This window comes from Athene noctua, chromosome 8 (genome assembly GCF_965140245.1).
Source record: "Athene noctua chromosome 8, bAthNoc1.hap1.1, whole genome shotgun sequence".
NCBI lineage: Eukaryota > Metazoa > Chordata > Aves > Strigiformes > Strigidae > Athene > Athene noctua.
In genome coordinates, this window is record NC_134044.1 from 24,533,275 (window position 1) to 24,558,374 (window position 25,100).

The 25,100-nt window shown below is 40.2% G+C and overlaps 1 protein-coding gene across 2 annotated transcripts; it reads right to left on the reverse strand.

The window, feature by feature from the left end:
• Positions 1 to 1,712: 1,712 nt before the first annotated feature.
• On the reverse strand, positions 1,713 to 20,516 carry SKIL (SKI like proto-oncogene). 2 transcript variants are annotated; one of them, XM_074912278.1, is made up of 7 exons: positions 20,406 to 20,516; positions 17,761 to 19,653; positions 13,134 to 13,231; positions 11,507 to 11,745; positions 11,059 to 11,300; positions 9,796 to 10,020; positions 1,713 to 6,820 (listed from the first exon to the last, which is right to left on the reverse strand). In XM_074912278.1, the coding sequence occupies exons 2-7, from the start codon at positions 18,865 to 18,867 to the stop codon at positions 6,659 to 6,661; spliced, it is 2,073 nt and encodes a 690-aa protein (XP_074768379.1). In that variant the 5' UTR covers positions 18,868 to 19,653; positions 20,406 to 20,516; the 3' UTR covers positions 1,713 to 6,658. The 2 variants fall into 2 exon arrangements, with proteins under 2 accessions (XP_074768379.1, XP_074768380.1); XM_074912279.1 differs by lacking the exon at positions 20,406 to 20,516 and adding an exon at positions 20,058 to 20,080.
• Between the last annotated feature and the right edge of the window lie 4,584 nt (positions 20,517 to 25,100).

Sequence of the window (25,100 nt, forward strand, 5' to 3'; positions counted from 1 at the left end):
ACACTTCAGTTACTAGTGAAGTTACTAGTACTACTCAGCAGTACTCGATCTGGTGCCCACAGGGCACCATCCAAATTATTTTATTCATGTCAATAGAAACAGGAAACATCTACTATTTTGTCAGTGTTATAAATACCACCAATAGTTAAGTGAATAGAAGTCAGTACGCTACGAGTGAATAATGATTCACAAAACCAATAAAATAAGAAACAAAGAACGACTTCCCATATACTAAACTGATACACCTAAGGCAATGTTCTTAAAATTTGCCATTTTTAAAGCAAGCGCTACACATGCATTTACTTCAGCAACAGTGTGAACACCTTAAAAATCAATCTTTTAACCCTGTCACCCAAGCAGTTTTTCGTTGATCAGCATTGTTTTTTCTGACAAATGACATGTGTTGCCATTAGTCATACTTACACAAGCTAACACCCTATGACTTTTTCTCATACAAATGACTCACCTTGAACTTTTCCTTCGCAGGGTTTTCAGCCCAATAGCTTCTCCCTCACTTGGAAATACAGCAGTGTAAAAATATAATGTGGGATCCAGAAATAAACAGGGTTAACTCTTTGAGTGGTACAGCTAGTTGTTAATTTTCTTCCATGCTAAAGGCTGAGCTCATCAAAACATTACCAATTTCATCTTCATCCTGGTTAATCCTGCTCATTTCTCTCTTCAACTGTAAAATACAGGCAAGTACATGGTAGCATTAAGGGTTTTCAATAATCTGAAACATAATCAGGATTTTCTATATGCAATACCAGTACTTCAAACAAGGACAAAGCATTTTTGCTCTAATTTGAGGGGAAGGAATCGAAGTACATGTAAGTGACTGCACTTGCTTACCTGTCAAAAAAGCCCAAATCCTTAGTATCAATAATATCACCTAGAAAATCTCCAAAATATTACTTGTAGTACAAGTTATATTTTTTTAATACAATCTGGATTTTTTTAAGTGACCAGCAGAATACAGTCTACTGTTACAAGTGGGGGATGCTGAACCTAAATGGAAGGCCCGTTCACGTGTCACTTACAGGAACAGCTCCCTTTTTCTCCTTGCCTCCTGCCTCTCTGTTCCATTCTGAATTTTCTGCTGTTTAAGCTCCCTGATGGTAGACAAAAAAGTTACACAATGTGACCATGTGATTTGTAACAACAAAGAACCCCTGAGTGTCACTGTTGGGCTTATTTTCCATCAGCAAACAAACTGTAATTCTCATTCCTGACTTTTTTACAAATCTTAGCATTTTATATGGTAATGTGTGACTCTCACCTTGTTCATTACTAAGCTACTAAGGAGAGGTGTGAACAACTCAAACGGAGTGGTCAAGTAGCAACAAAAGCTGTGCACCACAGAGTGTGCCAAATACACAAGCGGTTGTATTTACACCTACAAATACCAAGTTTTTATGAAAATACACAGAAATCTTAGTGTCAGTATCTTCACAGAGCTTTAGGAAATGGGCTCATGGTGAGGGAGGGCTATTGATCTTGTAGATTTTGCTAAAAATGTCCTTTAGAAAACTGAGGACCTGCTGCAGGCAGTGGGAGTTGTGCTTAACAAGTTTCAGCGTGATCAGGTTTTAATTTTTTGTAATCAAAGTAGATCAAGCCTCCTTAGAAAAGCACTGTTACCAATCACCTTTCAAAAGGTCAAGTTTAGAAGTCAGTGTTCCAAAATATTACAAAGACAAGTGTTAGGCCATTACAGTTCTTTATTTGCTTTTGAATCCACAATCTATACAAGTATTTACAAGGCATGAAAATGGATAACAGCACAAAATACAATTGAGGTATAAGCTAAGAGCACAGTATGTCATGTTTCAATAAATATAATTCAAAATTTGTAAACTAAGTGACCAGATAGATGCATCTTGTTTACTAAAACCATATAAAATATCTGTTAAATCTCACGTGAGGTAGAGGACAGTTTTGTGTGTCATGTAATGCAACCACAGCAACTCTAACAATAAGACTGTACATCATTGGCAAAGTATTAAAAATTGTTGAATGCACTGATCGTTTTTCACAGGATTTTACTATGGTTTCAGAATAGTCATTCAACCTGTTGCCTTGAGCTAACACAGACTCTGGCTTTGCAGCTACTTTCTGTAATTTGAGATAATTATACTGGCATGTCAACATCAATACTTTCGAGAGAGAGTATTAAAACACAAAAACAGATTTTGTCAATCACAGAAAGCAACATAATGGCAACAAAATATTTTAGACCAACCTTTTATTATTTCCCAGAATTAAATACAGTACAGCTGTGCTTTCCTTTAAGTGAGGTATCTATATTCGAAGGAAAAAAAAAATTCGATTGATATTGTTACATTTAATCATTTTTCAAATAGCAAAATTTTATACCATTTGTTTGCTGTGCTTGATGAAGTGCTTAAAACTCATTTTCCAAACATTTTCCAACTGAATCACTAACCCTGAAAAAAACAATTTTCTAAGTAATGGAGACACACCCCAAAATTGTCATGCATTTTGTAAGCAATAAAAGCTTTCACAAAAGCTAAAAAATGGATGTCTTTTTGAAATAGAAATATGCAACGAACAAAATTCTACAAACTTTTTGTAATGAAAACTGATGAATACTCACACTACAAATGTAAGGAGCAAAACAAAACCCGAAATTTGCAGCTTTCTGCTGCTTACTACTGACATCTTAAATAACATTACTGAAGTATTCCAAGCACAGATTAACAGGTAGGTGTAATTAACGTCTTTTGTCGACTTCGCCAGGTTATAGAAAACTGTTGTGTGGATTAATGACACGAATTAAGTGCAGAAAAAATACAAACTTGTTATCTTTACTGACAATCAAAATATATACTCTACAAACAAGTGAATTCTAGGAAGCTGACCGTGACAACATTTCAAGGCCGACTTCATGACTAATGCTAGGAAAGTTTTCCAAAAATTTCATAACACATTCTAGCTATCCCCTCCCCCAACATAAAACAAGAATATATGAATAAAACATTGTGACTTCTAAAATATGGGCCAAGACTTATTTTTTCAGGCCACCAGTAGCTTTATGCTCCCACTCAACCTTTCCTACTTCACTAATTGCATTATGCCTTTACTATATACAAATGATTTTACACCTAAGCTATCAATATATTAAATATAGAATAAAATTAGTTTAAGAATGTGAAACATAACTACATTTATCTAAATATTCAAACTAAACGATACGCTTTACAAAAACTAAAACACAGACTTAGTTAAGTTTGGAGATTTGGTAAAAATCTCTTTCGTTTAGGGATGCATGGCTACACCACGAACAAGGGTGCTTTCAGACTGCCATAATTACAAGAGTTTTACTCTAAGCAATTTTTTTTTCTTGTTGACTGAAGTACACAAAGCATGTGAAAGTTCTCTTTTAAAAAAGTATAGGAGCAAACTAGATATTCACCTTGAATCCTACTGACTTTGTTTCAAACTAGACAACTGATCTTGGTCTAGGTATTTAATAATGCAACTTTCAAAATTATGGACAATTTTAGGATTTTTTTTCCTACAGGCTTTGTGTCACAACTATCTGGGAAAATGACTTCCTGCCTGAAAGATTAGCAAGCAATAACTGAAGGCAAAACAAATAATAATAAACAAAATAAGCATGCTATGGCTAAAAGCAAGGACCTAACGACAGAATTAGTTTCTACCATTAAGTGTGCACTGAAGTGAGGGCCCTTAAGTGTGCATTCCAAGTTCCTATATTAGGCTGTAAAATAAACCATTCAATATAACTAGCATAAGGTAGTGAAAAAAAGTCAACATATCTTTGTTCTAGAACTGATACGGTAGTATTTACAATTTACTAAAAAACTATCTTTCAAAGACTGTGAACACACAAAAATCTATGGCACATTCATGTATACATTATTACTTAAAATCAGTATAAAATTAAGTCTACACATATGAAAATTATTTGTTATGTAAAGAGCCTGAAAGTAATATTTAAGAATTTTAAGAGGATTACAATAATTTAAAATGCATTCTAACTTTAGATTAACTAAATGGAATATTTACAAAGCTACTTTTAAAGTCATTTTAATAAATGTTCCATTAGCTTATTCAGCCAGATGTTTTAGAACGATTAGAAGGCCTTATCTGCAGCTGGAATCGCTAAAACTTCTCACAGCTGCTTGAGTTCCCGCAACAGTGAAAATATTAATACAAACTATGGCCACCAGCATTTGAATAGTCTACAGCATAAGCCAGTTAACAGCTGGTTGAGGCACAGGAACCCGGGCTATACTAGTACTCTGCTGCAACGGCCACTGCTGAAAATCAACCAGTGGCACGAGGGGAAATTCGAGCAGAAGTCACGTAACATAGACAAGACCCAAATGGAAACGGAATATACAGTGTTCTAATATAACAATCCCATGAGGATTCCATACATTCAACAGCTAAGCTATAAATACTGTGGTAAATTAGTTACTGCAGCTGTATTAAACGAGTCTGTACGGCCTTATCTACACTGGCAATCGAACAAGTCTGGTTCAAAACACTGATACTGAAAAGCAACTAGAAACGGTATCTTCTGATCCTTTAATAATACCCAGATGAAACTCTTCAGTTTCCCAGGATGGTGTTTTCTTATTTGTTCATCTAGCTAACCCAATGCAGGTTCTGTCAATCAAGCTGGACTACTTCAAGCTCCATTCCCTAATCATCACAGTTATATCAACATTCTTGCCTATTCTCCCTACAGCCATGTATTTGGTGGTTGTTACAATAAAACGTTCATTCTGTTTTTAAAGCAAGTGCTGCATATACAACCAGAACCATTTACAGTCAGCACCTTTCCTTCCAAACCATGCTGCAAAGACAGGCTTTTTCCTTTTCATTATTTTTAAAGCAAAAATTTGCAGATGGAGTTGAAAAAGGGAAAAATGTAATCTGGGTCTTCTTTTCTGATCAACACTGACAAAGGAAATTGTTTGGTATTTTTTCATCTAACCTGATTTAATTGTCAGTGTAAATATGACACAGAGTTCATAAAGAAAATCGTACACAGCTATACAAGAATCATCCTGTGACTCCATGACATTTACCACCTCATTCCTTATTCAAAGATATGTGCAATTTTATCTTTCTCTGTGATATTCAGTCCTGTTATACCACTAAAAGAGAAACAAAAAAGAACTCAAAAGTTTCAGTTCTACTACTTCAGAAAAAAAAAAAAAAAAATCAATGCAGGCTTTTACTAGTGGTTTCATCCAAAATTAAATGAATTATTAAGAAAATAATAAACCTAAGTACCTCAAAAACAGAAGCTAAAGCCCAGGTTAAAATTATGTAGTGAAATACTAGATCTACTAAAATATTCCTAGTCACTGACATAATCAGCTAACATCTGTCAGCTGTATCAAACTTTTTGGAGAGAAGTGCAAAAAATTATTTCTTCATCCAACTTTGTAGACATGCGCTTAATCTACTAGGAACCAGACTTCTGAAGTACTCAAACATTATATATACATAAAACAGTAATTCTGTACAATTACACATTTTCAAATGTTATAGCTTAACAAACATGCTGTATTTCTTAATCCATGGTAACATTACCATGCCATTCAAATACAGAGACTATCAAAATGATTTTTCAAAGTGCCGTATCTCAGAATTTTATTTTTTAAGCTATTACCACAATGTCAGTTAAGGCCTGTTATATGTAAATGAAAGAAAAATCCACAAGTTGGCAAGAAGGTCAAAGCGTGGAGGCTTAGGGTACTAAAGAAATGACTAGATATTTTTTAATAAATGCTTCTTGAAAGCATTAGTATCTGAAAGCCAGTTAAGCCAAGCTTTCTCGGTTTCTAGAAGGAAAAGCCCCACCTTTAAGCCTTTTCTTAATGTTTCTTTCACACCTACTATATAGAACAAAAGAAAATACGTGAATTTTTCATTTCCAGGGATTCCACTGTAATTGTAAATTTTTTAATTTACAAAAAACCCCTAATGTTTTCTTCTTCCAGCATGGCAAGCAAATGCTGGCTCTAAAACTCTTTAGATTGATGAGTTGTTAAATAGAAAATACTGAAAAGATCAGCTTGACTTCACACAATGAAATTATGGGAAAAACTCATGCTGGTAAATCACTTTTGATGATCAATCATCTATCATTGTGGCGATTTTGAGTATTACCTTACAGATGAAAAGCTGCCTTTACTTTCCCCAGTTCAAGAAGACATAATTCTCACTGAAACCCAACCTATTTTTGACCTTGAAGAATTCAGAATGGTTTTCATGTACTTTTACAACTGGTTGTGCAATTGATAGCAAAATAAAGGTCACCACATATATTTTAACAGACAATGTTAAAAGGTATAGAGTCCTCAAGACTGCATTAGAAATAGACAAACTGGTCACTCTAAATCAAGAGTTTCGTATTTTTCATTGTTTGAGAAAAACACCAGTACAAAGAAATGCAGATTTTCATTGGTTAGGAAAATCTAAAAATGTATACCTATCTCTATTTATTTATATATATGTATATCTTCATCTGGACTTGTCTGGGAAATAGAAATCTGTAGAGAATACTTTTTCTTATCACACAGAAACTGCTCACAATTCATTAAAAACCAAAACACCCTGTTTGAAGGACGCAGTCATGTTTCCTCTTCCAATTTTATTTTCCTTTCCCATTTTTTGAAGATTTCAAGATCTGTAGCTTCAATTCCTTTATCATCATCTCTAACTTTTCCCTTGCCTCTCGTTCTTGTCTCAGTTCATCCTGAAGCTCTTGTCTATCTGCCTCTGCGTGATCCAATCTCAGTCGCAATTCTGCTAGCTGTAAAACAGAGAGGGAAGACATAGAGGCAGAGCAAATTTTAGCAAATTTATTTGTAAATGTCAGCTATTCACTTCAAGATACCACTGATGACTGCACTGTGCATCAGATGTTTCAGTTCACCAGTATTTATCAGCTCATCTTCTACAGTTATCAAGAATTATGCAGTTACCTACTTCACCATTAGTAAATGACATCAATATGCAAAGTTGCATAAACATCATACTGCAATTTTACAAAAAAAAAAAGGGAAACTCTAATTTTTAAATACATGTAAATTGTAGTTATGTGAACTGTCACACAAGACCATGTCTTAATACATAAACCTGTCAGGAAGATTGTGATTGTGTCTGCATCAGACGTTTCACAGAGCCCAGAATAAACAGCACTTTTTTATTTCCCCGGTTCATTTCCCTTACCTGACAAAATATGCCTTATTTCAAAGCTTGAATGCATTTCTAGAACAAACAAAACCACCAACACTGTTTTCTGATACCCTTTAGTAAAAATGAAACAGAATTACCAAAAATGACATTCAGAAAATTTTGAATAACCACCTGTGCATTTATGGGTGTGTTCAAATATAAATGTAAGTCCAATTTTTTTGGTGAAGTATTTTGTGTTTAAACACAGAAATTAAATATCTTTTCATCTTTGAAGTTAGTAAAAGGCAAGACTTGGTAAAGCGTAATCAAAGCTTATTTACAGTGAGGTCTGGAAACACCTGATGATTTTTTTTCAAGTGTGGAAAAATTACTGTCAAATTGCTTATAGATATACTACCAGCAGTTAAACCAGGGAGAAGACTGGAAACCAGTTATCTTCTCTACTATTGATTTAAGGAGTTATTTCTTACAAAAAGACCTTACTGAATCTAAAAAAAATCATCTGCCTTTATAATGATAGGTATCTATGATTTAAATCACCACTGAGCATAGACCTCACTGAAAATGAGGAAGACATGAGAATGAAAGAAGCAGGAGCATACAGGATCACAGGCGTTGGCCAATTGCTATGAAGGAGAAAGGAACTGCTGTGCTGGTTTTAGGGAAACATCACGTTCATCTCCACTTGTATAATCAGAAATATTTAAAGAGTTCTTCGTATAATCAGAAATATTTCAGCAGTTCTTAGACAGCAAGAGGCTATTAATGCAAGTCTTCTGACTCCACCACTTTGATTAAGGGCACTGTTGCAGTACGACAGTGCTCACTGCCTGCATGTTGCAGCACGTACTACATAAGCACATCCCTGGTTGAGTTTTGATTTCCAGCTCTAAGGAAAGATTCCAGTACTGGTTATACTGCCCTATTGGGATTGACGGGGTAAAGCAACAATTAAAAGACACAATTCAATCAAGAAGTCAAAAAGAGGGAGAAGATACCTAGTGCATCTTCAGACAGGCCTAGAAAGAAGAACAGACATTTAAGCAAGTTGCAAATCCCAAATTATTAATTTTGTTTAATGTACAAAGAGGGTTCCTCCCTGTCCACAGAACAGTTCTCAGACAGAAAGGGCAGCCTGGGCAACTGCTGCCCAGGCTTTTCTTAAATGCTGCATACACAGCTTGGGGAAGTTACCTGTTGCCAGGACCTCTGTTAAACTTGGGTATTTCTGACAACTGCTTGGAACCTAGGGTCCAAAATCTATTGTAAGATGTGATAAATGGAGAAAAAGGTTCAAATTACATGTCGTGAATAGCTCTACCACACAGGTAATAACAGAGTAAATTTTAATGCAAGGGATGTATTTAGTTTTCAAAGTCTAACTTCAAAAGAATCAACCAGTCTGCTTGGGGAACAATCTATGGTTTTTACCCTCTAAAGAAAGTAAACCACACAAGCCATATAAAACATGTTATACATGATTATCTTCATAAATTAGAACATGTTGTTACTTGCAGTAATAGGGCTTGTACCAGATGTTTAGTAAATCGGGCCTTAGTCAGAGAGGATTATTTCTGGCAGCAAAGGCTAGGAATCTGTGGAGTGAGATGTCATGAAATTAAATTCATGAGAAGGATTTATGATACTAGTCTCTGCCCTACTCCCCTAAAATACCAAAACCTGTCACTCAAGTACTGCCTGTTTCTTAGTTTGAGACAGTGAGAACAGGAAATATACACAGCTATGATCAAATGACCACAAAACCTTACCAAGCTTAAGTTTTAGATTTTGTTTACTTTAAAAAAACCTGTCAAGACTAGTTTTCTGTGACACAGTACAAAAGACATCACTATACATTTAATCAGAACTGCAACTGACTCTGAAAAGGGACATTCCACAGCTCCCTTTGGCATTAACTATATTTTTCCCACTGGAATGACATGAATAACCTCCAACATAAAGAAGCAATAGTCAAAGTTAAAAGGAAAGTGAAAGAAAAAACCGCCACAGGTTTTGACGTATGAACCCAAGAGGCAGGAATGAGAGACAAAAATATGATTTTAATTTCCAAGAGAACTCTTCATTAACTGCTTTGGTAGAGCACAGAAGGGGTCTCATCAAATAGTGCAGAGGATTCTACCACAAAGAAACAGAAAGAGAAGCAAGGTATGCTATTAATCTGACAAACAGGGTGTTGAAAGGTTCAGATCTTTTTTTTTTTTAACATGAAAGGAAGAAAAAGAGGAATAGCTTATTTCTGTAACTAAGATGAGAATGTTTAATTCCAAGATATGGGCAAGCCTATGTACATTAAAAACACAATTTGTTTTAAATGGGGATGTAACAGACCTTATGTTTAAGATCAGTATTTCATAAATACTATAATTTGTTCCTGTGAGCTGCATTCTACCTCAGTTTCAATCAAGGAACAAGGAAATAAATATTGCTGTCACTGTGACCTGTTTTGGTGTTTGTCTATGGTATCAGAACAGATGGAGAAGATGAAACCTTAAAGTGGCTGAGCAATAGCTTCACAATTTCCTGATACGCCAAATATGGTTTGATTTGAAATGAACTTTCCCTTCTCACCTGTGCTGCATATTCAGCTTCTTTGTCTTTTTCTAAATTGGAGTCACAACTACACTTTTGCTTCATCACTTGGTCCAGTTTCTTCTCCAAGTCTCTCTGCTCAAAATAAAATTCTTCCATCCTTTGAGCATGCTCTGTTTGCAAACATTCAAGTTCTTTTTGTAAATTCTGCTGCTCCTCAGTTAGCTCCTTCATAGCTTTAGAGTTGCTTAACATTTCCACTTCCTGTCAAGAAAAATCGGGATCAGATACACCTTGGTTCTAAGATCAGAAAAGTAAAAAACTGAATTTAAATGTGTATCTGGAAAAATGAAGTGAAAAAGAGCACGTTTATCTACTGATAACAACAGCCTGATAATGGTATTTATCTACTTATCAATGACAGCCTGGAATTCTGCAGTAAGCATTTTCATTTTTAAGAAATTGTTTATACTTGCAAGTACATGGAGCTTCCAGAAACAGATTCACAACTTCCGACAGTGAACCTCAGAAAGCAGCAGCACTGATTTACTAAAATATACTTTGAAGATGTAAGAAGTGCATCATCAAAAACCAAAATATATGTGTTTGATTTCCTTTTCCACTAGCATTTTGGTATTTTTTTAAAGTCTTATTTTTTTTTAACTTATCTACAAGCTTTACCTCCAACAGCAGAACAACTTAAAAGTAGCAGCTCTGGGGCCCTATCTGAGCTCATAGCTTAACATTAAATAACAATAAAATATTGGGTCTGGTCTATGAATGTAAGAAGCAAACCCAGTATTTACCTTAATTCAGAAAACAGAAATGAGTGTAAGTGAACACCAGCTTCTAATGTCATCCATTAATAAAAAAGACTAATAAAATCCCCCTAAAAACAAGGGCTTATCAAATAGAAACAGGAAGGTGGTATTCTTCATTTATACAGGGCAGTGATAAGACCACTCCTAGCATATTAATTTAAAAGCCTGAAAACTGAGACATTTTAGAGGACTTAAACTGTATTTGCCAAAATACATAAATGTTTGGAAAACACTTTGAAGTGAAAGAAGTAGTTTTAATTTGGATAAAAGAAAACACAGTAGTTGCAAACTGAAAACACACCAGCTATTAGTGGACTTGAACCTAATGAGCATAAAGGATATTAAAGAGCTGGTGTCTGGATTCACGCTGGGGGGACAATGATCTGTGTGTTTTGGTGTTTCTAAATGAATGTGATAGTGATTCTAGAACCAACCAGCTAACCGGTGTCAAAGCTGAAATGCACTCAGATTGGCACTGTACCATTTGAAGCTGCTGTTTCCTCCGCAAAATAGTATTTAGTTTTTCTTGCTGTTTGATGTAGGTTTTCATTACTTCTTCCATGATCCTTCCCTTGTCATCTTCACAACTGATGTCCTTCATGAGCGTGGGGGACAAGGTTCGCACATCACCACCTACTTCAAAACGGCTAGAGTCCCTAGGGATTTTGGAAGAAACACGTTCAGATTTTCCACCTCTTGAAGAACGAGTTGACACGGGTGGATCTAGAGAGGAAAAAGAACACAGCATAATAATCACAGAAAATTAAATTTCCAGAGTGAAAAAAAAATGCAAAGAAAACTGTAGAAAAAGGTCAAAAGAATTTTTGGAAAACTGAAGTGACATCACAAAATACTAGCTCGGTGTTGAGCTTTCCAAAATTATATGGTATAAAAAATGAAAAGACTTCAACGTCATTTTCACTACTCACCTAAACGTTTATGTTGCTCCACACCGGTTTTCAAGTCAATTTTTTCCTGTTCTTCAAGAGAAAGCTCTGGATACGAGGCAGCTTTTTTGTGCTTTCCGCTACTGAGCTTCTTCTCTGACTGTCCAGGTGAGGAATTAATTACTTCTGAAGCTTTGACTGTTGTTTTTGCAACTTCCTTATATTGTGATGCAAGAGATACATTTGGGGCAACCACTTTATCACACATATAAAGGTAGTAACTGAAACAGTAAAATTAAGAATGAAAGGTAAGGCATAATAAATGATGGCTGGTAGAGAGCAGTAAGTTTAATTTGTGATTTCAGACTCTAAAGGCTTCAATGAAAAATAAGCATGTCCTTTTTTTATTTTTCCTATGCAAAGGAAATCCTAATGATCTACTTAATAATCTATACTGAGTAGATGTATCTAGATAAGGTTTTGAGGCTATCAAACAAGAAGACATTCTAAACACGGCTGATTAAAAAAAAATCATATGAAATCTTCATTTAAATGCAAAGAGTGAAACTAGAATCCTGAATCCAGACTCTCTAGCATTTCCATAATCCTTATATTAGCATTGGAGGATGGGGGAAGTGATCAGTGTAGTGGGAATGAGCACATCACTCTTTAAATAGCAACGCTGTGCACTGACAGCACTGGGATGTGTCTGACACCAGTGATGAACCTTCTTCCCCACACACACTGAGAGATCCCTCTGGATTTTCAGAGCTTCTGGACTCCTGGGAGCATCCTTCTGTACTGCCCTAACCTAACCACTCAGCTTTTGTCTAGTACAGAGGGAAAAGACTGCCAAATGTGTTACGGTCAGTGCCAAGAGAACCAGAGTCATGATGCCAGAGTTAACATTGCTGTCTTCAATACTTTCCTTTCTTCCAGGTCTGAAGGAAGGCACCGACAGAAACAGCAAACTGAGGGCCCATCACAGAAGTTCCACCATTCACATGTTTGTGTGGGAACTAGTTTCACGTGTGTGTGTTGCTTTGAGTCTGATCTCACCCATCTACAGTAAATGCAGAACCACACGGGGATGAGGGTAAGAGGTACAAGAAAAACTGTTTCCCTTGTTGATGTAGATGACAAACTCTGTACTGTGTTAAGGAAACTCACTTGTTTTCTAAACCCAGGAAACTAATCGACAGACAATTCGTCTGTACCCATTACTCTGGTGTGGAAGAAAGCCTTCAAACACCTTTTACAAGTCTTTTTTTAAAGGAAATTAAGTTGCACTCATGGTAAATAGGCCCTATGCATCTTTCCACATGCATGCACTGTATTATAATATGAAAGATTAAAAATTACCTTCTGTCATTTCTACTCTGAAAAGGGTAACTGTAATTACATTTCAATTGTATTGCCTACTGAAGAACACTCATAGATCACAGCTTGAGTCCTGTACCAAAACCCACTCACAAGCAGTTCATTAATATTTACATGAAAAAACGCATAAAAAGTTAGGGTTCAATTATTGCTCTGCTATCCCTGAGAGTTTTCTTAACAGTTCATGTTACAAGTTCATTTTTTCAGTTTTAATTATTTTTAAATAGCCAAAATTATATAAATACCTGTACATACAGCGCTTACAGATCTACACAGAAAATTCAGTTACCTGGGATGGAAAAAGGAGGGTGGTTGAGGATCAGTTTCTGCTTCTTGCTTTATAACTGGATACCACTGCGATAAGTCCAGGCTCTGCTGTGAATCTGCCTAAAGGAAAAAAAGTAAATAGCTAATTGAAAGATGGATAAAAGCTATTTACATTTTCATAAATGCTCCTCTGTGGAACTGCATTTACACTATTAATACATACACACCAGAGAAACTGGAGTAGTGCAAAACAGGGTGTCTTTGGCAGAGATGCAGGGCGATGCAAGCCACAGAAGTTTCTTTGGTCTCCATTTTCCCATTATGGGAAAAGTAGCAATGAAATAAATAATAAAAAAAAAATCTCTTTACAAACCTATATAAAAGCTCTGCTCAGGTTTCTGGAACTCTGCCGGAGGCATACTAAAAATGGGAGACATAGAAAGCAGAATCTAGGATTCTCAGAAGGTTGTAGGAGCGTTTTCCAATAAAGTATCCACATCATAGTAAGCACCTACCAGATACTTTATTACAAAACAAAAACTGAATAAATTGGAACAATTACTGGTGTTCCAGACACAGAACTTTCTCAGTTGTCACAAAGTTTTATGACAACTCCATTCTCTTTGCAGTAACAAAATTAATTCAAATGCATCAGAATATATAATCTTAAGGAAAAAAACGTGTGTTGTTATGTATTTGGGTAACAGTTCTTCTTCTGTTTGTCTCAAGTAATATTTTTGGAATTACTCTTTAGTCAAAGTTACTGTTGATACTTCATGCGCCACTACAAAGTTACTATTAATTTCAAGTGAAAGGTGTCTCGTCATGTATTTAAACAAGACTCATAGCTAAGAAATTGGTTCTTAATTTCATTGTGTTAAAATAGTCTTGGGAAGTGGGCTTTTGGGTGAGGTGTGGTTGGTTGACCCCAGCCAGCAGCCAAGCACCTACGCAGCAACTCCCTCACCATCGCCCCCAGGGGGACGGGGGCAAAAGCAAGAAAGCTTCTGGGTCAAGAGAAAGACAGTTTAATAGGTAAAAGAACACAAAAAAAAAAAAACAAGTGAAGCAAAGGATGTTGCTCACCACCTCCCACAGGCACACTGATGCCCAGTCAGTCTCCAAACAACATCCACCTTGGATGCCCAAACCCCCTTCCTTCTCCTTCTATCTCAGTTTTAATTGCTGAGCATACACCCTACTGTACTGACAGCTTCATCTCATTCCAACATCTTCACAATTCCTTGTGTAGAAGATACAGTATCAGAAAAGTTTATATTTACACACCCCGAAATAAACCATCACAGAACTTCATCTCTGGCAGTTAAGAGAGTACCCAGTTACACACACGTGGTTTGTACCAAAGTCTGCAGAATCAAATGCCACTTGACCATGAGAAAGACCAAATCCCACCTACAATATTCTAGTCAAAACTTCCAGCTCCCTAAATTCAGCTCTAGAAATGAAACTCCACCCCTGCAGTTCCTCAGATCAGTTCCAACACAGATAAAAAGGAGGGAGGGTGCAAGTAAGCTGAACTCCAGAACAGTGAATTCATAACCAAGCCTTTAAATAATAAAGATTTGAAATACAGCAAATAATCCCCAGAAAAATGGCCTCATCCTCACACTTGTCAAATGTCTTCTACTTACTCAGATCATTCTAGCAATTTAAATAATGTACATATATTCTTCTACTTATACAGTAATCTGATTTTAATTTCTGAATCACATCTTGTCCATGTTTCAGAATTCACATTTTAAATTTACATATGAAATTATCTATCAGGTAATCCCTATTTTCAAATTATTAGGTCAGATTTTTACATTCCCACCTATTTCAAATGGAAACTGACTTTACTGTCTATCCATTAGTGTGCATTTCGCAAATGAATTTCATAACATGCACTCAAATTTTTACTTAGGAAAGAAAATGAACAGTAGCCATAAATAAACATGAAGTCTTTTTCTAATGTGATTCTTCCCTCATCATCTAGGTTAATAAAATAGAGATAAAGCATCTACTTCAATATATGTGTGTACATTTCATTACATAACAATCTGTTTAGTTTAGATTCTCGTAAGTAATTCTGTAAACACAATATATCCAAGTTGAATGACTTCCACCTAAACTGTTTGAAAGGGCTACATGAAAAATATCTGATTTTTCTTCTAAGATAGTTGTACAAAGCTGTTCTGTAAGGAAAAAAAAATATAGGTAAGTAGTGGTTTCAGCCTAATCATTAAACCAGTAGTTTTAGCATGGACGGGATTTACAAAACTACTGAAGAAAGGTTAACTCTCCACATAGCGAGCTTTTCCACACACACAGTGATGAACTCAAGGAATTATTCTGAGAAACAAGTTTTAGTGCAGAGCGATTACAGAAACCATCACAAAGTCAAAGGGAACGAGGATCCGACAGCGCAGAGATCAGCACAGACTTAGTGACAGCTGTTCCATGAGGAGCAGGTGGATGTTACACTGCAGTCTAGAACGCCACAGAAAATGAGAAACTCGGTGACAATCAAATACACAGCTTACAGCTTTCTTACTAGCAGAAGGAACAGAAAATAATTAACCTTGGGAGTACATCATCTGCTCTTAAAATACTGAAAGCAAAAGTGAATTTGCACTGCGAGGTGAATGAACTCAAGAGTGAAATGCTAGAGGAAAAAGGCAAGGCACAGGATCTAGGATGCTCTAGAGACTATGGGATTTAATTCATCGTTTATTATTACTGGATGGACTAACACCTAGTCAAGGGCAAGTGTTCTTTGTGGGCCCTCCAAGATAACCTCAAAGATATGCCGGAACTTCCGAGGACTGACTCGGCAAAGGCCGTAAGAAACAAATGGAAAATCCTGGAAATAAATTTCCCTAGGAGCATAAGAAAAGGTAATGTCTACACGTTGCACCTAACACCTCTCTCACAGCACAGAAATGAGGGAAAAAGATGACAGAAGCAGCCCAAGCTTCCCCAGGACAAGGAAACAGAGGCTGTGCTCCAACAATCCCCTATTACTGAACTCTTATACTCTTTTGTACTTCCCGGATGAATATCCATGAGACAACAACAACAAAAAAAGCACCCTCCCCCACCATTTTATCTTTGTTCAAGTTTTCACAGTTTCTCTCTCGTTCTCATTTCATATGCTGCTCTGTAAGAAAGAACTATACAGGTCTGCAACGGAAGACTCCAGAAAGTTTTTGTATTTCATTGGCACCAGTCCAGTCCAAATTACTGTTAACTGCTATTTTCAGCTGTTTTTTTCAGCTGTACACATGAAACTGAAAGATCTCATGGTCTGAAATCTGCTGCTGTGAAAAGGGAAGCAGTATGATAGGTGTGAATATGGAAGACTATTTCCACTGATGCATCCACCATACTATAGTTTATCCTTGCAATGCCAGTGTAGGTAATAAAGACTGCCTTTATCAGATGAAAAGCAAAGTCTCCGTGCTATGAACTCACCTGCATCTTCAACTAATTCAGCACATGGAAACATGCCACATTGGAGACTTTCATGGAAATTTTCTGCTAAAATCCCTCACTATAGGCTCTCATAACTGTAAAAATACCTGTTACTACAGTAAGCCTTTCTGCAATACGAACTTTGCAGAAGTTTATGCTGAAAGGTGTCAACCTGCAGCATATACCTTTTTGGGCTCAACCATGTGGCCTGCTCTTGCTGCTATTTTGAAATCCAGCACAGAACATCCAACAAGCAAAATGGATATATAATCAAACCAGTAGCCAAACAGACATATAAATGCCAAATACACTGAAAAGAAACATAATGGTGGGGTAGGAACCATTTAAAAACTGATTTAGATCAAATTGTATCAAAAAAATTGTACCTTCTATGAATGGAAACTTCTATGATGTTCAGTATTTATCTGATGCTTATTATTTAAAGCAGCAGCTCTCTAAGGGAAAAATAAGCTCTGTATTTTTGAACCACAGCACAGACTTGCAGCAGTATTTTAGGAAAAAATACAACATCTATTATTAACCATTGTCAAGATAGCGGCCTACAGCTCGTTACTTGGGCTGCTTAAAACCCCCTTTTTTGGCATATTTATACAACTGGTTTAAACAGAGAGCTATTGCTGAACAAGCAAGACTTTGGGCTTCTAAACAGCAACTTATCAATGCACCATTATCCTACATGCAAAGTCATGAGCTGGGTGGTTAGCAAGCCAGGTTGCCACACACCGCACGTGTGTGTGCGGGAGTAAAAACAACAAATGAAGAATTAATTTGCAATACTTGATTTTCAAGCTCCTTTCTGCTTTGCTCAGCTGCTGCAACACACACCGCATAGAACATACTCAGAGGTCAAATGGGAGAATGAGAATTTCTGCAATAGCTCTGAATTTTCCAGAGACTGCATACTTTAGAACTGAACAAGAACCAACAAAGCCAGACCAGCTCGAGTGAAGTTACTTGCAGCCCAAAGAGGAAAGAAATTACTGCACCTTTTGATGAGAAATGTATTTCCATGGTGAAGCTCTCTCACAAATTTAACTCAGGCTTGATTTGACAAGCATTCTCACTTACAAAAGGCAAGCAACGCGCTTCCAAAACAAGTATCTGCGTGTGAGCAGAAAGAGATTTGGGAGTTTTACAAGAGTAGGTGAACTTACTTTGGACCGAGTTTTTTTCTGATTTTTCTCGCTAAATTTCTCCTTCATTTCCTCCAAGAGATGCTTCAGCTCCCGCTCCTCTGACGTCCCTAAGTATTTTTGGTTAATATGCAGGTAGCAGTGCCACTTGGCCGATTCAAATCCCCAGTGGCAGGTCCTCTTGTCCGGGGATCTGTGCGAATGCATCACAAACGTCTGGGGCGAGAACATCCCGTAGCACTCCAAACACTGGATACACGGGTCATCCGGCGCAAGGTAGAACTGAGGCGCAAACAACCCCTGGCACTTGCCCAGGCACTCATGCTCTACTTCAAAGGCACTCCCAGTCTCTTTCAACTGGGCCAAGGTGTTCTTACCAGGGAGAAAACTGCCGTTTTGTGGAAAAGTGCGAGGACGTAGTAAAGCATTGCATAGTCTCTGAGCATCGGTCAGCGTGATTAGCCCACAGGACGGAGCGTTAAATGGAAGAATTCCCAAAACCTTCAGAATGTGAAGCTGGTCGGAAGTGCACCTCGAGCAGTATATATACAGTTCGTCACACACCGTATTGATCTGTTGCAGTGAAAAGTCTCGAAGAACTGAATTCAACACTTGAGGCAGGCAAAGTCTCTTTTCTCCTCCGACTTTGAAACAGGAGATAGATTCCCCCTCCAGCACAGTCTGGGTGAGTTCTGTAGAGCTGTCTGGAGGAATGAGCAGCGGACCAGAAAGTATTTGCGGTGATGGAAGAGGCAAGAAGACAGAGGGTGACATACTTTCCTGGGAATAACGAGCTGAAAAAGCTGCTGGTCCACCCAGTGAACTCTGGCTGCTTAGGTGGAACTGTGCCAACGTGTGCTTCAAACCTGGATTTAAATTCAAAGGCTCAGATAGGGAAGTACTGTTTGGCTTGGCAGTTTCCCCATCAGCCTCCACAGCAGTTTCGTCATATTCGTCCAAGTTTTCCTTCTTTATTGTTGGCAATTTATTTATTACAACTCGTACTTTGCTATTTACATGCATTTCTGTCATTGCTTTTTTTAACGGAGGACTCCCATCCTCTTGGATCCCACTCCTTTTTTGGTCTGAAACTAGACCTAGAGGGAAGTTTATTTGTGGGCTTTCCATTGCTAAACACCAGAAGTTTAATTAACTAAGTCTTGAATGTGCATTTTCCTGCTTGCTCATATAAAAACCAATTTTGAGTGATCTTGACTACATCGAGCTTTGCACTCCTTTCAGTAAAATGTTACTTCTTCAGCCTCCAACTGTAACCCATTTTGCATGTAATACCATCAAATTAATAACAGAGGTCCCACAAATTTTTGTCTTATAGTTTTTTCAGTTTTCTAATATAAAAAACCCACTGCAATATGTATACAAAAGGCTTTTCTTCATACCTTACCCACTATTTTACAAAGTAGTCCTGTAATTTAGTAAAAAACGATGCATTGATGCAAGTGTCCATCCTTGACCTTTTTTTTTTCCTTTAAAAAATAGACTGTCTTTTCAAATAAGTGTCTATTTAAATATTAAAATAGAAAAACGGCCTCAGTTTGAAGAACGCGGATCTCAACGCAACCGATCCAAAATGCAGCTTTAAGTCGTATGAAAATTTTATTCAGCACTTTCAGTTCTCGGAGATCAGACACAATCTTAAGGGCTTGCTTTATTGCGCTGCCAACTTTATGATTTCACCACCACCGTGAGAGTTACTATGGCAGTTCACAAAGAAATCCCCAAATTAAAGGCTGCTCCAGACCGCCCCAGAACGTCCCTAGAGAGTCACCTTTCGCACAGATGTCACTGGTGCGTGTCAGAATTCTCCCACCCCGAGTTATTAGTAATAGAGGTAAGATCCAGGCCACCGGCTAAATTCATGTCTTGTGCTAACACTGAGTCTTTCCAGATAACCTGCGAGAAGAGAAAGAGGTCAGTGCCAGGCAATGCCGACCCGTGAGTTTGCTGCGCCGGAGGAGGGACGCGTTTCCCCATTAATCAGGAAAAGCAGAGCGCTCTCCTTTAGAGCCGTGAGCCCCACGACGAGCCCGGCACACGGGTGAAGCTGGCAGCGGCGGGCAGCTCCCGAAGCGCCGCATCCACCGCCCGGCGAGCCGCGGGCGGGCGGGGGGCGGCACCGGAGCGGCTCTCCCGCGGCGTGCGCACCCGGCAAGGACGGGCTCTCCCGGGAGAGCGAGACGAGGGCCGCTCCCCAGCCCCTCCACCGGGAACCGGCCCCTCGCCCCGCAGCCCCTTCCCGGAAGGGCCCGGGACGCCGCAACCCGCCGCTCGCAGCCTCCCTCCCCGCCGTGACTCACCTCACCCCGCCGGCACCGCTCCGGGCAGGGCTCGCCGCTTCCCCCTCCCCCCCCGCCGCCGCCGCCGGGCTCGCCCCTCCGCCCTGCCCGGCTCCCCGGGGCCGCACCCCGCCGCCCCCCCCTCCCCGCCGCCTCCGCGCTACGCCCGCCCGCACCCCCCTTCCCCCCGCCCCGCCGCCGCTCCCTGCCCCCGGGGACGGCGCGCCCCTCCCCCGCCTCAGCCCCATCCCCCCCCTCGGGCGCTCCCGCCCCTCCCCCGCCGCGGGGACGGCCGCGTCCCCTCCCCCACAAGCTCCCTGCCGGTACCCCCCCCCCCCATCCCGGTACCCCGGTGCCGCGGCTCCTCACCCGGCGCCGCGGGGGCTCCGGCAGCCCGGGGAGCGGAACAGGCTCCGCGCACGCACCGCCCACCCGTGACCTCACTGCGGAGACGGCGGCGGCGGCGGAGGCAGCCACGGAGACGGCGGCGGCGGCGGCGCGCGGGCACGAACCCGCCGGCGGCGCGCGCCGCCCCCGCCCCCTCCCGCCGCCGCAGCCCCGCCCCCTGTCTGGGGCAGCGGCGGGAGCGGCCGCCCCTCCCCCGCCGCCTCGGCGCCGGGAAAGCCTCCGGCAGCCCCCCGGTAAAGGGGGGGAGAAATAAAAACCCACAGGAAATTTAAAAAAAAAAAAAAAAACACAACAAAAAACCAACCCAAACGTTATTTCTGGTCATCCTCGCGCCGCCTCTCCTCAGCCCACGCGGGTCAGACCCAGCCCCGGGCCGCCCCGCCGCCGTTAGAGCCCGAGGGGCCGGGAGAGGCGGCCCCAGCGGAGGGGAGAGCCCGGGCGGCGCCGCTGCTGGGGCCGGCGGGGAGCTGAGGGGGGCCCGGGGCGGGAGCTGGGGCGGGTGCGAGCGGCCGCGGCAGAAAGGAGCCGAGCGGGAGCGCGGGCAGCAGCCGCGGCGGGAGAGGAGGGAGCGGGCCCCGGCTCCGAGAGGGAGCTGTCAGGCGCACGGGCCCCCTGAGGCGCGGCAGCCAGCGGCCCGCAGCGAGGGCTCTGCGGCGACTGCCCCTCCGTGGCTGTCCCGCAGTGGTCTCCCAGCGAGGGGCCCTCCACGACGGTCCCTTCGCGACTGTCCCTCAGCAACTGTCGCTCCGTGAGGGTCTCCCAGCCAGGGTACCTCAGAAACTGTCCCCCTGCGAGGTTACCTCAGAAACTGTCGCTCCATGACTGTCCCTCTGCGAGGGTCTCCACACAAGGTGGGCTCTGCTCTGACACCCCACTACTAGGTGGGAGGGACGGTGGCTGTCCCCAGAGCGGTTTCCAGGCGCAGGCTCATCGTGGGGCACCAGAAGCAAGGAGGTGTTGAAGCACAGAAGGTACCAAAGACGGCCATTGTGCCTGGCTGGGAAGAGGTACGATCATCGCTGTGGAGACACATTCATGTGAGGGGCTTCTCCTGCTTCAGGCTTGTCGCTGGAAGGGGAAGATGCTCTTCAGGGGCAGCTTAATCTTTGCAGTTTATGTATTACACGTTTCCTGTCTGCCAGGAGCCTAAAGCTTTTTGGTTTACATCTTCTTTGTAAAGACAGCACTTCAGCTGAGATTAAGGCACAATCCAATTTGCCAACGCTTTTCATCCGGTACAGTTACCGATTCTGATGCGGCATGAGTATAAAAGCATGAAAATGGGGCAGTTGTACAACCACCAGGCACCGCTTAACACCAGCCAGCACTGCCCACGGCGAGCAGCCCGTGTCATTTCCTACCACACCAGAGGGATTAGTACAGGGCAAACAAAACCTGCCTTGCTGCTGATCAACAGAAGGGTTTGATACACTTTAATCCTTTGACTTCGCACCTCTGATATGCTCAGATTTCCTCGGGGTGACAGGGCTCACCGATGGAGGAGCCCTTGAGAATCGCTGCGAAGCTGCTCCGTGAGTCACCTCTTAACTTGTTTTAAAAACCACCGCATCAGTTGCGGTCTCTACAACAATATCTACAACATTTCCTTCTGTCAATGGCTGCAAGGAGTGATCTGGGATTGTTGATGTTACTTCTGTGTGCAGGTTTTGCCCTTGTTGCTAACCTTAGATGGTCACAGCTGTAGGTAGGAGCCATCCTACTCTGTGTTTGCACAGCAGCTAGGACAATCTCTGGGACCTATGATGCTTTATACTGCAAAAATAATAACTTGCTGACAGTTTAAGTAGTAGAACAGGGTTTAGAATAACCGTATAAATAGCAGTGCCTGGGCTTTTAATGGTAACTCTGATGACACAGACAATAATGGTTATATTTATTTTTTAAAACCTAAAGAAAAACCACTTGACCTTTCTACTATTAAAGAATTTAGATACAGATGAAGAAATCATAAAACTGAAATAGAGCACGACCTCAATTTTTATATTCAGTGGAAGGTGTCATAACAAGGGTCGTTGTTTTACTGTTGCCATATTGCAGCACTCAGGCAGAAGGCTTTCCTACAAATGAAAGGGTATCAAAAGAAGCCTTAATTTTATCGAGGGATGTAAACCTCCAAATTACTTGAAATCAAGTTTGCTCTTTTTCTGCAGCTGCTTGAAAAAGACATTTCATAGAATGCCTATAGAAAAACCTAACTTTTCATAGGCCAGAGAAAACAGAAGGAAGGGAAGGAGGCATAAATTCCTTCCATTCCATGTAGGCCAAAGCAGAGATAAAAGCTTCCCCAAAACTGGAACCAAGATTTAGTACTGGGAAGAACACAAGTATTGGAGAATGCTATCCCTCCCCCCCCTTAATACTCCATTTGTCCTCTTCCATCCTCATTTTCTCTGTTTTTACTGTAAATCATTAAAGATTGACTCAGTCTTTCCTCAGGGAGCATTTATCATAATAACTACTACTGTTATGGGAAGGGCACTTCTCCTTACTTACATTTACCCTGCTACTCTCCATCTCCTTTTGCCAGAGTTCATCTGTGTCACTCCTCCATAGCAGCAGAATTGCAGCTGAAACATATTGGTATAAAAACATCAGGCTTTATGCATTAGTTGAGCTGCAGGAACTGAAGGATGATCAGGACTGGCACTTGGGTACTTTCCAGCCACTTGAGCTTCATCACAAATAGGATCTGTGTATTTAAGGAAATTTCATGGATGTCGGGCCATAAACCTACTCTTGGCTCATCTTTGCATCCAACAGCATTTGATGGAGCTTAGCAGCACACAGTGGTTAATAAACACCAGCCATTCCACCTCAATGTGCAGTTTTATATCTCGGCTTGTTGTCTGTACTTTTCAAAGCAGGGAAGTGTTTTAAACATGTTTAAATGAATTCCAGCATTGTGCAGCAGTGTGGAGTAGTACCCTGGTGCTTTTCATAAATGCTGTTCTTTAGCCTGCAGCAACACAATTACACAGGACTCTGCAAGCATCGTCTCACTCTGGCTGCTACATCAAATGCTTCTGCAGCACTTCCAGCCTTCGACAGAAAAGAGCATTGCTTCATGTAATGATTCTGCAGAAGGATTTTATAAATATTGGTATTTTTCCTCCATTTACAGTTAAGCAAACAACAAGAGGCAAAGCAGCTGCTGGAGCACAAGTGCTAAACCTTACACAAAAATGTGAACTGCGTTTGTGCAGGGCGGGGAGACTGAGGAAAGGGATGAGAATGTGCAAAAGTGCATTCGCGTTTGATGTCAACTGTCTGCTTAAATTCAGTTTAATTCTTCATTCTTCTGCAATAAAACATCTGAGGGTAAGACAAGAAATAGCTTTATGGAAAAGTAAGCACATTTGTGAAGAACACTAACACTCTGTATGTAGTTATTAAGCAGATAAAAGGTTGGCTTAAAAGCCACAGCAATATAGCAGATTAAAACAAGATTTCTGAATCTACCAGCTTTTGGAGCTAATCCTGAAAGACATGGGCCTGTGATACAATTGTCCAGATATTCTGGACATTCCCGTCTTCTCCACCCTCTAGGAGTTTAGGATCTGATGAAAAAATTTCTCTTCGAATACCAATCAGTGAAACACACTATGCCGTATTTCCATTTTAAGTTTACTGAAGAAAATACAATATTTATAACACCACAGCGGGACTGATCTATGGATGCAAGGAAAGCAACGTCTGTAGGCAGATATTACATCTTTTATTAGACCTACTGATGTCATGGAAGCTGTGGAATTCAGTGGCATTGTTTAATTTGGGTTTCTCAAGTTCTGCTGCACATTTTCCATTTCAGGTTGCAAATCCTGGTAACTATTGTGCTGTAATGATAGTGTTGCTATAGAGCTACAATAATCAGGCAATGTAAGACAAAAGTTTGTAGGTAGAGGATTGTCTAAAAAAAGATGTTAACTCTGCCTACAACTTCTACTGTAGACTGTGAAAAGCAGTTCCAAAGGCACTGTGCAACTGAAAGCCGAGTTACAGACCTCTGCAAGATGCAATAAATTGCACTAACAGAGCACAGGAGGAATCATCCTTTTATTATTAACGCCTCTGAATTTTCAAGAAGTGCCAAAGCTCTGTGGAAGCTTACACAATTAACATTTAAGGTTATCTTAAAATGCAATTCACAAATAGCACCTTCACTGCTTGGTTTCAACACCTTAGGTTTAACACCAAGGCAACCTGTACAGAATTTTTGTCTTTCATCTTTTTAAGTCAGGTCTCAGGAAAAAAAAAAAGAAATTATTTAAAAAAGAAATTTTTACATTGCAATGAAATAGTGACTATGAAAGTGTCATTTTCAGTTAAAGTAAGAAATAGGGGATATAAAATAATATATGGGAAACCAAGCGGCTCCCTGGTAAGTGTATAATTTTTATTTCATGGTATTTCTAAGATAATACCAGGCAGGACACACTCAAATCCACAGACCTCTAAGATATCATGCAGCAAAAGTTTTTTAAAAATAAAAATGAGTAAGTCCCATCCTCCCCACACATGCTCCTCTGAATTCCCCGCAGGCCACCTTCGACAGTCACTGGGGTTGATACCTCTTCCACTCGCACACTAGGAAGAAGGGCAAGCGAGACAAACTAATCTGCATTTCTAAGGGCAAAT

What these genes read in the sequence shown, in the direction of transcription:
- SKIL (XM_074912278.1), bottom strand. Translation starts at nt 18,867, where the DNA reads ATGGAAAGCCCACAAATAAACTTCCCTCTAGGTCTAGTTTCAGACCAA. An exon ending in CCCTCCTTTTTCCATCCCAG is followed by an intron (nt 11,746 to 13,133) that starts GTAACTGAATTT and finishes TTACTGTTTCAG; the next exon opens with TTACTACCTTTATATGTGTG. An exon ending in AAGCTGAATATGCAGCACAG is followed by an intron (nt 6,821 to 9,795) that starts GTGAGAAGGGAA and finishes TCTGTTTTACAG; the next exon opens with CTAGCAGAATTGCGACTGAG.